At 39.5% G+C, this 14,997-nt stretch overlaps 1 protein-coding gene across 4 annotated transcripts in view; it reads right to left on the bottom strand.

Moving 5' to 3' along the window:
• LOC131459286 (protocadherin-9) overlaps positions 1–14,997 on the bottom strand; it is a 254,221-nt gene that overhangs the window by 184,155 nt on the left and 55,069 nt on the right. For 2 of the 4 annotated variants that reach the window (XM_058628897.1, XM_058628899.1), the window contains exon 3: positions 1,140–1,241. The exons of the other annotated variants lie outside the window; for them this stretch is intronic. In XM_058628897.1, the coding sequence (XP_058484880.1) occupies positions 1,140–1,241 (102 nt within the window). The remainder of the gene's footprint in view (positions 1–1,139; positions 1,242–14,997) is intronic. 4 annotated transcript variants of the gene reach the window in all.

Genomic DNA, 14,997 nt, shown 5'->3' with positions numbered 1-14,997 from the left:
GGAACTGAGATCGACTGGTAGATTGTGAGCTTTGCCTTTTGGCTCAGCTCCCTTTTCGTGGCAAAAGTGCGGATGCAATACTGGTCCTGCTGCTCCCATTTTCTGTCCAATCTCAAAAACACAATTATTAGACTGCAGCCATAAAACGTATTATACACCCACAGAATATTTCTGTATTTTTATTAAGGCTTAATAATATTGGGCTTCTACCCTTTTAAAATCTGGACAGAACAGTGAATACACTTAGTGTTTCTGTCCTTTTTTTTTTGCAGTAATTCGCTCTATGATCCCAAACGGCTCTGCACGCAACATCTCAGGTTCCTACTGAGGTCACGGCTAATTACTGCAACCCAGTGACATAACAGAAGAACAAGCGGAGGAACAAATCATGATGAAGGGATGGATTGTGTGCTCAAAAGAAAATTCTGGGTTTTGTCCTCACATGGCCTCTCCAGAATCGGATGCATCATCATCCTTTTCAGCATTAAGAACCTGTTTCAGTGTTGTGGCTGATTGTGTAGATACGTGAACAGGTCGGAAGTCAGTCAAGTGAAGAAAACAGAGCACTGAGTGCAGATTCTTCACTCTCCAGTGCAAGCCTCATGATGAGTAAGGGGTTTGCAGACAGCAAATTGTGTTGTACAATGGAGGCAGCATAAACAGAGACTCCCACTTTACAAGAAACCCCTCCCCCTCTTTTTATACTACCGTTGATAACAGAGTGTAAGAAAAACTGACATCATTAACATTCACCAGTATGCAAGCGCAGCAACATGGGCAAACCTCCTCCTCCAAACCCCCAGATGACTATCAGGCTCTGTGTTTTCTGAGCATGGAGGTAATGAGACAAACACTTATTACTCAAGTAAAACTGGCATCATTATTAGCATCACATTTAATGATGCCGTAAGTACAATATGTCATCGTAACTAAGAGGAAGAAAACAAATATTTCACATCGTAAAGAGGGCAAAAAATGTGAAGAAATCTGTTTCAGTGATGGAAGCATGGATGGAAAGAATGACACTGGATCGAAGAAATCATGGCGGATGCTTCAACACAACATCATTTGAGGTTACTGACAGTAATGACTTGTGTCAAATGAATGGTGACTGTTGAAACGGGACCGTCTGTACTCACTAAAGGGGTGCAAGGGGTCCAGTATTCGGGGTTCAGCTCAGCTCGTGGACGAAGGTCCAGATACTCAGGGTTCAGTTCAGTTCGGGCACGAGTTAATGTCCCCTTCATGAAGAATTGGGAAAAGAAGTCAGTTAGAATTGCTAGCTTATCTTTCGTCTGTTTAAGGTAACATTTTACAGTCAGTACATCAATTAACATTACTTTATGCTGTTATAAGCATTTACTAAGTTGTAATTCAAGTTTTATTAATGTTATTCAAGTTAATTAAGTTACTAATTCATACATTATTCAAGCATCTTTTAAGTGACACTTCATTTATGCATAATAGCACTAAATAATAATTACTTAACTCTAGTGTTAAGCATTGTTTAAACACACTTTATCTTTATTTACTCAATGGAGTACAGGATTGGCATTATTAACTTTAATTAAGCATTTATAACCTTTTATTAATGTTCTTCCTACATGTATGAAGTCATAATTCAGGGATACGTGTGTTACACTTTACAATAGGGACTGTTAATAAAGGAAAAGTCATGCATAACAGAGTTAAGTAGTAATTATTTAATGCTAATAATTGTCAATTAAGGGAAAAAAAATGTTCAACTCAGACTTTAATAAATGTTAACAGTTAACAATTAATACCGTAATTAAAATTCACATGAATAGAATTACTAAATGTTTCATTTAAACATTAATTACCAGTATTTACGGATGTTTTACCAATGATGACATAAACACAACAACAACACAAGTTTAAGACACACAAACCCCAAACACACACACACGTTGACATCAGACAAATCTGTACCATCAGACTTGTTAAAAACCTCACTTTGTTCTTGTGAGTAAACACGAATAAAGGGCGTGGGAAGCCAGATCCGATCCCATATGCCAGGTGTGAGCAGTCGCACTTAACACTATCCACATACGTGTGGATCACTAAGGACGGATGTTAATACAATGTCTAAAAAGAGCAGAGCGCTGAACTTGAGCGGAGCTACGCTCTGTGTGTGCAGCCATCTGCTTCGATTGGTGATAAAGATATACCATTAGCAAGAAATCATTACCTATTCACCATAGGGCAATTAAAAATGTCAATTTAAAAGACCACAATTAAATTCCAATAAGAATTCATATAAGTTCAGGAACAAATTATATTCAAAATGATGGTAAAACAAAAATTTCCAGTTTGGTTAATTTTGTTAGCCTTTATGGCCTAAATGACAGACCGCTGCAATGACAGTACCTGCTGGGCCCCATGAGGTCGATGATGTATACTGTAATTATCTACTGATTCTCAAAATGGCTGTGTGTAATGAGGCCATGCTGCATGAAGCCCCCAGGCATAAATCACTGTCTTTAACTGACTTCCAGATGACCAACAACAACACAGAGCAAAACGGGGATAAAGGAGGAAATGGGTTATCTGAGCCGCAGAGCTATACAGTCCAACATGGGCTTCTTATCAGCAAAGGCCATATTGTTAGCTAAACTTCTTCTGCTCCCTGCCTGCCTCCCCAAAAATCATCGACCGACTTCAGTTCTCAGCTACTTTTTTTTTTATATTTTGTTTACAGCTCGGTTATCGATGTAATAGCTGCTTGCGGCTTTATATAGTGACACAACCCAGACCTTTAAGAATGCCTGGAAAAGGCTCCATAGTTTGACTCATAATCACACTCACAAAATATGAGTGAACCTCCTCTGACCCCACCACAACACGCGTCAGATAATGTGAATACAATTAACAGTTACATACTGGAGTATAAGTACACAGATCTAAGTGAATGATGAAACCCTATTCAATTTAATCATAAGGTATTCTATTTTTTCTTCACAAAAATACAAAAACACAGGAGAACATACTGTGAAATGTCATTGGTTAAATACGCAACATCATGTCAACACATAAAAGTATACTATTAATTTCCCTAAATCCATAGTATAGTATACTGCAGAGACAGCCCCACTAGAACTCAGCCACATGTTCTTAAATTTACTGACATTTTCTTGTTTTAAGTCAAATAATCAGCCAATGGGGCAAGCAAATTTTGCTTGGTTAGAATACTTAATGACTAGCTTGTAAATCTACAGTATTCTTCAGACTGTAACGTTCCTTAAAACTAGGATAAACGGGCCGAAAAACTAGACAAAAGTGGCCAAAATGTAAACAAGTTCAACTAAACACAAGCAAAGAAATTGTAAGAATTGCAAGAAAAAATATTTAAAATAATAAAATAATTAAATTAAGAATTAAGAACAATTTCAAAGATATTAGGCTTACTAGCACTACTAGTACTAGGTGACGTGTGGTGATGTTCATGGCTGGTGGGGATTATAGCAGCAAGATAAGAATGGAGAGAGCGCATTTGAGCTGCAGCCTCCAAGAACAGCAGCAACAAGCACCTGTTACGCCTCTTTCAGTGCCTCACCTTGGGCCTTTTCACCACGGTTTTATGTCCAATCAGCAGGACTAAATATGTCACACACATTTATAAAAGGTAATAGACGGACTGTTTAAAGTCCAGGTGTATCATAAACCCATAAATGTTGCTCAGTGTTTTCGCAAACCTGGAAACGACGATGTTCTCAAAGGTCTTGTTTTGTCCACAAAGCACAATGATTACGTTTTAAAGATTTTTTTGTTATATGGAGCAAAGAAACCAGAGGATGTTCACGTTTAAGAAGCTGAAAATTTAACAATTAAATTGGGAACTGATTAATAATTGATGATAATTGATAATACCATCTTGGACTTTGGTATTATAGTAGTTTTGTCGATTATATATGCGGTGATCATTTGGTTATATAATAAATATGAGTGCGAAACGCAACATTATTGTTCTAAAACACAAGACCATTTTAATGAGAAACCTTTCCCCACGCAAGTTATTCCAATTATGGGAGAAAGATGAGGAAAAATATCTCATCATGCATAATATATTCCACCTGTCTGTCACTCTAATTAACGGTGGTCCTTCTCTATAAACCACCCAGAATCTGAGAGCATGTATTAGTATCTCGCCATCTATCACCAGAGTGATAAGAGCCAGAAAGAGGGAAGTGAACGTTTGGCACACCATAATTGATCATGTTTCACCCCACAATTTCGGAGTCATCGCGGTAAATCCTCGGTGGTGGTGCGTAACGCTGTCAATGCTGGCAACAAAAATAAGGCGAATGAACAAAACACGGCGAGATTTATGGAACGCTGGCGGACGATGTGAGGTTTTTATACGCGCTCGGAAGTTTTGGTTTTGTCGCTGCGAAGGATAAACAGATTAGGATATAAAGAAGCGAGGTGTCTACTTTTGTCTTGCATGGTGCAGAATAGTGGCGCAGGACATCTTTACTTGAAATTAACATTTAAACTTATTTTCAAACCTCTTAATTTATACTGTCAGGTGAAATGTCATGCTCTGCCCTCTGTGTGTGCAGTAGGTGGTTCTGTCTTTTCTGGAGAACATTGATTTGGTATTCAATTTAACAGAAGCAGTTGAGGAGCTGAAGAGAGACCGGGGGTGGCATGACTAACAGAGACTCCCACATTGGAACATAAGCAGTTTACAGTGTTGTGGGGGTGGCTGTGTTACAAATGGAGACCAAAATGGGACAGAAATTGAAGAAGTGCATCATAACAGAACTGCCTCTTGATAATTGTGTGGCTAGAGGCATGTTGAGTGTTTCGAAATCAAGTTGAGTGATGAGATTTGTATCAAAAACCCAATGTCTCAACTTCCTGGAAACAATTATTATATTCTTATTTAAAATTGCACATTTCACGTTTTATTTAATCAGTCGTATTAAATAAGAAACCTTAACCCATTATTTATGTTATCTTTGGTTTAGGTAGTGTATAAAAGTGATGATGTGCATATAATTTAGTCATTACACATACATGGAAATAGGAAGTCACACTTTGCACATGTGCAGAACAAACCTGGTTCACTGTAAACAGATAATAACTTACAGTCATTTTTTCCTTGCAAAATAAAATATACATTTTTGATATCTTTCAATCTATTAGTTCCCCTCTTTAAAATAAAATACATGTTTTTATGTCATTTCACAACTGTCCTAATATAAGAAGTATACACTTCGTGAATCGGATTTGCGTTAACAGATTGTGTAGTGACAGGTATTTTATATTATTCCATGCAAAGACAGTGATGCTCAACGTTGTTTGTCCACATTTAAGCGAATAAACCAGTATCTCTCAGAGTTTTACACGATTTAAAAATAATTTGGACTTTTTAAAACATGCTTCACACACTTTAAGTCGGTGTGGGTGGGAATGGAATCTTCTTTTTTCATAATATATTCTGGACCTCCCAAAACATGGACATGATGTGAATACAGTATGTGGCACATTATACACGTGTGGGAGTGTCATGCTGGCAAAGACAAAGAAAGCGTAGGGTGACACATATCCAGTGCATTTGTATGTCTAATATAATACTGCCTTTTATTCAACATATTCAAGAATAACACTTAGATTTAAAACAAAACAAAAAAAAATCCACATCCGCGCCGTGAGTTATATTTTTGTGACGCGGTAACTTTTTGCACTTTCTATGCTCACTTCCCAATAAAAGTCCATCTGTGTGTTCCATCACTTGCAAAGTGAAAGATGCATTCAACTTCTACAGATACTGAGCATCAGCACAGCTTATATGCAGTGTAATCTATAACTGGTGTAACTGCAGTGCCAAAGGGAGCACATGTGTCTGGGGTACCTTAGGTTCATAATGCTGCCTTTTATTGATTGTGGGGTGGTTTTCTTTGCAAGACATCAGGTGTAGTATAAAGCTGATCTGTTGGCCAAATCTGGCCTTGGGGGCCCCACTATATTTCGCTACTGTGTGCAATAATGCAAACAAACTTTGAAAACTCTGGACAAAAACAACAATGGATTGCTGAATCACCGTCGGACATTGCAGAAATATGAACTAGTCAGCTTTGAGAAGTTCAGGTTGTTCTCAGATTTATGCCTCATATAGAGAATTTAAAATGTTGTGGTCATTGCAGCCAACTTTGCTGTGGAGTAAGGTAGCACTTTCGATTTTAGTGAAGGCGCGCTAACGTAAATAGTCCCTGGAAACTTGGGCAGTTGCATGACCGAAGATGCCCCATCCATGTTCAATACATTGACTTTATGTTGTGATTAAATAGAGAATTCCTGCACTTTTAACTTTTCACAGACGTTTAGTTTTCTTCAGTTTGACAGATATCCTGATGTCGATCCTGAATCGTTGTATCGTGATATTATTGGTTTCACAGACCATGTATTGGTTGTGAGATTCCCACCCCAAAAGATGATTTGAAATCACACAATCAAAATAAGACGATTTGTTGAAAAGTGATTTCAAACCACCTCAAAATGTGGTTTGAATCAGGTGAGAAAATCTGATATTATCAGACTTGAACATATTTTCAAGGCAATACAAAACACAACTAAATAGTAACAAATGTCCCAACGGGTGCACACGTAATAAATGCCCTGCAAGATGCATGCATTCACAATGTTTAAATAAACTAACAAATAAAAGATGCATTTCAACTAATGAGCTCACACCACAGACAAGCAGCAAACCTTGAACAGCAACAAAACACACTGAACAGCGAGTTTGCCCCAGCTGGCTTCATCACTTTTGAGTCTCCTAGGAAAACAATGCCGCCGTCGCTTCGTGCTACTTCGGGGCGTTAAGTATTCGACTGTACATTTTTGTGCCGTTTGTCCTTTTTTCCAGGCGCGGTGCTGACTGCGTGAGCTACTGTTGAACTTTCACGAGTAAAATGTAAAGGCAAGAATGATGACATACTACCCGTCTGTATATAGCAGTGGGCTGAGGAGATGAGCTTCATTAGTGGGATAAAACACACTTTAATTAGCTTTACCATTGCCTAGGCCTGCCAAACCTTCACAGTCACGGCAGACCTTTAATTCTGCTTAATTACCTCAGAGATACCACTGTGTGCAACCTTCCTTGACATCACAACACAACATTCATTTTCCTACAAGTGTTGTATGTGTACTGTAAAAAAAAAAAAAAAAACACGACGCTTACCTTGTGACTTGGTGATAAGGCTCATGAGGGAAAAACAACACTCCGCATGTAACGTGTGACTCATTGAGGAAGCTCTCGGGTCATTATTTATTTACATTGCCATGTATTTACTTATTTATCAGGTGATTATGTCAAAGTATCAACACAATTAGCACGCTACGGGCACATTCATTACGAGATCTTAATAATTCAAAACTTTCTTCCCTGAGTTTGACGCGACAGCAAACTGATTATACTGTCATCCAAAACAAATGACATACAACAATGGGCATATTCCACTAATAGTAGTGTTAATAGTTAACACTTAGAGCACAGTAAAAATCAATTGCGGCATCATCTGACTTGTCTCTGGAAATTGCCCAGTATGGGCTGATATATTATGGCCATAATTGCCCGGCGCTGGCAAGGCTGCCTCTGTCTTAGCAGCCCTGCTGACTTACAGTGAGCGCTTTGGTTAATGCAAATGAGCCCATAAAACAGCCCCCGAGTGAGGATTCTCCCTCTGGACATCAGATGGAGATCAGCTGAGCAGCATTGTCTCTCTTTTCTTTTGCCCAGTCCGCTTTTCTCGTCGTCGTGCACCAAATCATTTGTATCTGTGTGTGTGTCTGTGTCGTCATGGGAAAGAAAGCGGTCCTGAGGATGCCGACTGTAGCAGGAGCTAGCACTGTGGGGGGTTTTAAAGCCTTGTTTATACTCGCGAGGTGAACGGCGGCACAGGACCGCCACAGATGGCGTGCGCCCTATGAGAAGCCACACAGGCTTTTATGGTCGGCAACCCAACCAACGCACGTCAGTATGTTCCATACCACTATTAACTAATCTGGATAAACAGGAGGTCAATGAGATCTCTTCTGTTAGATATAGTGGTTACATTCCATTTTGCTTCCCCAAACATTGCAACCTTTGGTTATTGTTATTTCACGCACATCCCTCACATCTAATGACCTTTGCTCAACAAAAAATAAACACTTCTGTTTCTGCGCTGATTTTCCATCATGGAAGTTAAAGACATATGATGTTCTATATGCAAACAAAAGGCTGATTTTGCTCTAGTTTCTAATTCAAATCTGTATCAGTGAGCACTACACCTTTAGTACAATCAGTCTTGTACAGTATAAAGTACTTGAAAATGATACAAGTACCTTACCAGAAAATGACTTTGGTAGACATTAAAGTCAACTTTAAGAATATTACTTGAGTAAACGTCTTAAAGTATAGTCTAGTACTTAAGTATTAGAAGTAAAGGTAAAAGTATTGGTTGGCCACTCAGCTGAAACGACTGCTAGCTGAAACCCGGCGTCCAGAGCCTCGGTGTCGGACACGGTAAACAACGAGCCGCTAAATCTGCGGCTAACAGCTGAGCGGCTAACGGCTGGTGCCGCTAAAAACAACTAGCGACAACCACCAGGCATTACGTCACCAACTCAACTTTTATTTTGTAGTAACGAAGATGGTTAAGGGAAATGTGTCAGAGTAATGGTACATATTTTATTTGGGAAATGTAGTGGAGTAAAAGTAAAAGTGCTATATACGAGCACAGGCATGTTTTGTTAGCAGCAATTTGAATGCGCATATCGTGAAGGGATCCTCGTAGCCATTGTCTTGTAAAGGGAAAATATCCCAGTTCTTGCTTGGTCTATACATAGCAACCAGAGAAGTCACCTATTGAACATGTATGGGATGCTTTGGATCAATGGTTAAGCGGCAGGTTCTATTTCCTGCCAATATCCAACTTTGCACCGCCATTGACGAGGACTGGACCAATATTGCACAGGCGAAAAATCGATAACCTGATCAACTCTATCTCAAGGAGATGTGTCACACTGAGCAAAGCACATGGTGGTCGAAACAGAGAAACCCTGTGTGAAGCTTTAGTTCAGTGAAGGATTTTTTTTTCTTGCAGGTAAACTGTTTATCTGGTGCCAAAGAGGTTGGCTGGTAAATTTGGAGCCACATGGGCCAAACAGAAACCCATTCCACCTGCAGTCATTTGCAATTGGCCGCCTTACTCAGGGGCCAGCCCTTGACCTGTCCTGGGATTTGAACCGGAGTCACTCCAGTTACAAGCCCAATTCATTTCCTCATGACCACGGGGCAGGCTCTTTAATCACCATCTTGAAATGTCTCACCTGCCTGGTGGATGGATTATAATCGCAGTGCTCATTTGAACTATTTTGTGAACAACGTTGAGACAAAATAAGCCTTTTGTTTGCAAATAGGAAATCTGACATATTTTGAATTCAATTCATGGGAAACGAGAGCACAAACAAAGGAGTTGCATTTACATTTTTTGTTTAGTGAACATGAAAGCGATAAAAGAGATGTGGGAAGTCTGCGTCTCAAACAATGTTGGAGTTTATATTGTAACCGCTTCCCTGTGTGTGGGTTTGGATTATTATGCCATAATCTTTAAGACTCCAGAAGCATGTGATTGTCTCTGTGGTCTGTGGAGTTGCTTTTAAACACACAGTTTTCCCTCCGATGTATTGCACATACCACACCCTAACCCCAGTTTTAAACACTGATCCACAAATTTCTATCTAAAATTTTCTAGCACTACTCAGCTAGACTTGACTCGTCATTTTTTTTGCTTTTCCATTAGAGATAGTACCCGGTACCTGGTGCTTTTGTTGGCACCTGCTTTGGTGAGGTTCCAAGCTAGCTGAGCGGATACTATTTGCGGAGTCATATTTGCCATTTTTAAAAAAACTCAACGTCCTCCATTGCTACGTCGAGTTGGGCTTGAACTGTATCATGGAAAAGTGCCATAAAAGTCCACACGATAAGTCATTTTCAGGAGAGAAATACTTAATGTTTTCTAATTATATTGCCATCATACATTTTACTGAAGATGTTTCATGGTGATTAAACAATACATGCTAGGTCTATCTTTCTGCCCCTCCTTTGTATGTAGGATTTTCTGAATAATAATTTTAATAATCATAATACATAGGGTGTAGATTTGCGTATGGACATGTCCCCACCATTATTTGAAGATAGCCAGATTGTCCCTACCGATGTGTATATGTGCGCGCCAATGCTGTGGTACGAGAGCGAGCGGATTTTACGAGCGCCTGTGAACGCATCACAGCCGAGTAGTAATCTCGCTGTGACTCACAGAGGAGACGAGAGAGATAGCGCTGGTTGACGTGCCGTTCTGACAACAACTTACTGGGAAATATAATGTCAACTAATGTTAGTTGATCACGTTTGCTGTAGTTCGAATCAGCAAACTAAACCTGGTATCTGTCACATGTTGGCATCGGGTAGCTAGCAGTATAGTACAAATAAAACAGGTGTAGATAAATCAAATTATGTTGGATGCGGTAAACGCTGCAGCAGCCGGAAACGGAGGCAGTTGGATAGAGCAAAGTTGAGGTCCTAATTATGAATCATAGAAATATATTATTAATCATGATTCATTATAATAGCCGTGTAGCTCAAGAGGTCCTCGACCGAATAATTCTCATGATATGTGCAGTTAGACAGTTTGTATCTCTTAGTGACTAATGTAGGCACGTGTAGAAATACTAGAGAACAGAAAAGAAAATGTAGTATTGGAATGTTTTGGTTTGTACATTGCATTTGTTATTTATGGAGTTCATAATGTAAATGTGAATCTTTTAATTGACCCCACACTCAAAAAATACAATTATTCAATACAGGGAAGACAGGGTAGAAATTGTCTTTTGTTTTTAGGGAAAAAAACAACAAAAAAAAACCCTCATTAATTAAAAAATAGCAGACAAATGCAATATGTTTCCAACAGAAGTGAGGTTGAAACACTGCAAAGAATAAAAAGAAAAAGAAAAAGGATGAAAGGGACAAACACTGGTAAAGATTAGAAACTGAGAGCACACAAGATGGTGCTATTAACTCTTGTTATATTAAATTGCTAAAGGTGACATTGGGGAGTTCTGTAATTATTATTCCTTGATTTGCAAAGCCGTGCGGACGACGCTCCGTTGGTGGCGGTGTGGAACTTATACAGGAGCAGCTGGTCAGCCTCATTTCCACACTCCCCCACTCCACACCCTATAGGTATTGACATTCCATGTAAGTCGACGACAGCGAGGGAGGTTCTTTTATGGCAGATATTTAATAGAAATGCATGCAGTAGGCATCACGGTTAAAAAAAAAAAAAAAAAAAAATCACAATTTCAAGGATATCTTTGCATAGTGGTGGAGTAAATTCGCATGAGATACAGTATTTTTACTTTGCTCAGAAGGAACAAAGGAAGACTCAGTCACCTCTATACACATAAAGAGAATCTGGAGAAAATGTACATATAGTGTTCAGACAGTAATTAATAAAGAGATGTTATGTTAGATATGGTAATTACTTAAACAAGCTTAAATGAGCCCCTCTGCTACATGTAAATTAACACAGACGCTGTATTAAAAGTGTGTGTGTGTGTGTAGAAGGAGGCGGAAAAGACAAACAAAATACAGTGTGGACTGTAATCATGGTTATTCAATGAGGGTGTTCTACAAGTGCATTGAAAACAAATTAGGTTGAAGTCTCGTGACAGGATAAATAAAACCTTGATCAATTAAGTGGTCGACAGAGACGGCGGTCCAGCACTCAATGGGGCCAGTCTTTTGCCGCTACAGTTTTTTATTCTTGAGCCACAGAGAGGCATTGATTCTCCCTGGCACCCTATCCGTGTCATTACAGTCGATGCCGAGGGCCGGCCCGAACCATTTTCAGCAAACCTCTAATGGCTTCAAGGAATCCAGTCGGACTTGTGGCAGAATTCTAATGAGCAGATTTTATGAATCTTGGAGTGCAGGGACGAGTAGGCAGAATGCTGCATCGGGTCATCAAGAGAACACAGAGGAGGCATTAACAAAACAATTCTCTGCCATTACTGCACAGTTGGAGCTGCTTGCGCTCTAAGATGCTGGAATTAAATAGAGGTGACGGAGAGGTCAGCGTGTTTGATGTAACTGGTTGCAATTTGTCTGAACAACCGTTTCATTTGTAAAAAAAGAAACTTTCTAACTAACAAACAGAACTAATCCAAGACATTTATAGAAGATGAGGGAAAGTTTGTTTTTTTTCTTACATGTGCTTTTTCTCTCCTCTGGCTTTCGAGCCTTTGTGTCACAAAGGGAGCTTGGAGAAAGTCTCCGGAGGCACATGTAAAACAAAGTCTTTACTTGGAAAAAAAAACCCCAAAACAACAGCAAAGATTAAAAAATCCAAACACTCAAACAAAGTAGACCGGGTCAAACTGAGACAAAAAAAACAATGGAAAAACTAGAGGCAAGGTCAAAAAACGTGATAAAGATTACAGGCAGGGAAAGAACAAGAAGGCTGAGAAGCCAAGGGACGTAGCACAAAAACATGCCGAAAGCAAGTGGAAAGATATACAGTAAACAGTACTAGCGAGACAATGGGGAACAGATGAGCAGGGGCAGGTCAGATAAACCTGCTGGAAAGGAAAAAGGAAGCAAGTGGGAGTGGAAGTGGCCTGGAATGACAGCAAAATTACTGCAAAGTGGATTGACTGCATGATGGAACGCGAGAGCCGACTGAAAGTCAAAACTAAAGAGGCACCAATACCAAGTCCACTAAATTTGAGTACTTAATAATACCATTACAGCAATTTATATACATGAACAAAAAAATTCAAAATGTGATGCTATTGCTGCTGTTTTTTATTTATTTTTGCTGTTCACTTAAAAAATTTGGCGTCGACGTCAAAAGATAAATATATAATAAGAGATTAGTACTTCGGCTTTTATTTCCTGGTATTTACATCCAGATAATTATGTTACACAACTTAGAAATAGATGACCACATTTGAGGTGAGGAAAACTATAGGAACAGATTGACTTCAATTAGATTTAAATGAATAATACATAATATTTCCATCAACTTTATGACTTTATGAAGTTTTTAATGGTGTATTCCATTTTTATTGCTCAGTTCTGCAATTCTATCCACTCATTATCAATGGTGGAGGAGGTGGTCTCTAACCATTACTGTGCTGTCTTCATTCATAACCACGAATATGGACACATGCACATGTGGTTTAGGTGATAGGATCTGAGGACTCGTTGAGGACCGATGAGGAGCATTCAGACCTTAACTTAAGATGTGATCAGATCACACCGAACAGACATTAATGAACTGAATGGGTTCTCAATGTCCATCGAGGCTAGGCAGGACTGGAGTGATGGAACGTCAGGTCCAGGATGCAATAAGCAGAGACCAAAGAGGACTGTTTAGTGGCCCATTCAAGTCTCCAGGCACCTGCTTTAATGGCTGGAACTGAGCAGGCGCTTTACAGCAGTGGTTCCCAAACCCTGGGTTGGGACCCATAAATGAGCAGTTGAAATTATTTTGGGTCCCCAGACAAATTTGTCCCAACCTTCTAGTTAAGATTTAAGTGCATATCTTTTAAATAACATGGGCAGTAGAATCGATTCATGCACACGTTTGCACACCTGCTGCGACGGAGGCATCTTTCAGGACTCTAAGCGTAGTGGTAGGTCCTAAAGTAGAGCCAACTGTGGCTGTGCACTGTGCCGCTGTGAAGCCCCTCTTTGATACTTGTCAGTGAGACAGGGAAGAGTGAAGCTGCTGGAGCTGAAGCCCTAAGAGCCTTGAATCAAAAGCAGAGAAAACCACTGGGGCTCATCAGGGCGGCATTCTTGGGGAGATGCACGAGGCGCTGAGGAAACATGGCACAGAGACGGAGGAGGAGCAGGAACAGATGGAGGAGGTTCAGGGTGAAGTTGAGTGTCCAGCTGCTGTAGTTATGTCAGTGGATTAGAGTTTCTTTGCCCCCAACACACAGGTCAGGTGCTGTTCAAGGTAATGAAGAGCATCTGCTTGAAGCAACAGCTCCTTATATCAGGCTTTATTCAATGTCACGCCAGTTAAAACTGGAACGAACAGCCTTTTAAATGTAAACATGTCCTGTTACAATTGACTGAAAAAAGGCCTACAAAAACTTTCATAAGAGAATCCTACTGTTAAAAAAGCTGATCAATGCCTCTTGCCCTTGCCCGCCCCTGCACTGCTGCTATATACACAAACACTCCCTCATTCAGGTCGGATAGTACACAGCCTGTTTTCCCAAAAAGCCAACACAGAGGCAGAACAGGAACATCAACAACAACAAAAATTGCCAGAAGTTACACACTGCAGCTGTAAAATATGTATGTACCGACAACTGGAATCAATGAATGATAGAGAAGATTGAAAGTCAAGAAAAGATAAGATAAAACCTGTCATCGTTCACGTATAGGACAGGGCTTCATCTCGCTTGGGGGTTCATCCGTGTTTTCCAGGGGATTGTCTCGTACAGAAGTAGAAGGAAGTTGCAGCAGTGTTCTTAGAGATCAGATGGTTGTTTTTTTTTTTTTTTGGTGGTCACTCTCTTGTGTTCTTCTCTGCCCTTCATTTGTACAGACAGTTTCTGCTCACCGGTCTTCCGGGAACTGAGCGTTTTCAGAAAGAAACCTGTAGGTGTCTTTGAAGCCGCTTTACTGTCCATCTTTGTTCTTCTGTTTTTCTTCCACTCACTAAAGTTTTTCAGAGCAAATTTAAAAAAAAAAAAAAAAACGGATCATCCATTGTTGGTATTACAATGAAGTATTACATTTTTAAAAAAATGCGTTTAAAAGTAGTTTTTGCTCCTAAACTGAAGAAAGTAGAATACAGCCTAATGATGTAATTTGTAGAACTGCAATTAACATATAAAGGACTGATTTGTTATTTTATTTTTAATCAATATGCCACTCTAAATGGTATCTGCTTTTTATGCTAT

Source organism: Solea solea, chromosome 5, assembly GCF_958295425.1.
Source record: "Solea solea chromosome 5, fSolSol10.1, whole genome shotgun sequence".
In the NCBI taxonomy this organism is placed as follows: domain Eukaryota; kingdom Metazoa; phylum Chordata; class Actinopteri; order Pleuronectiformes; family Soleidae; genus Solea; species Solea solea.
The sequence above is the reverse complement of the archived record's forward strand: the minus strand, read 5'-3'. Positions and strand labels throughout refer to the sequence as shown.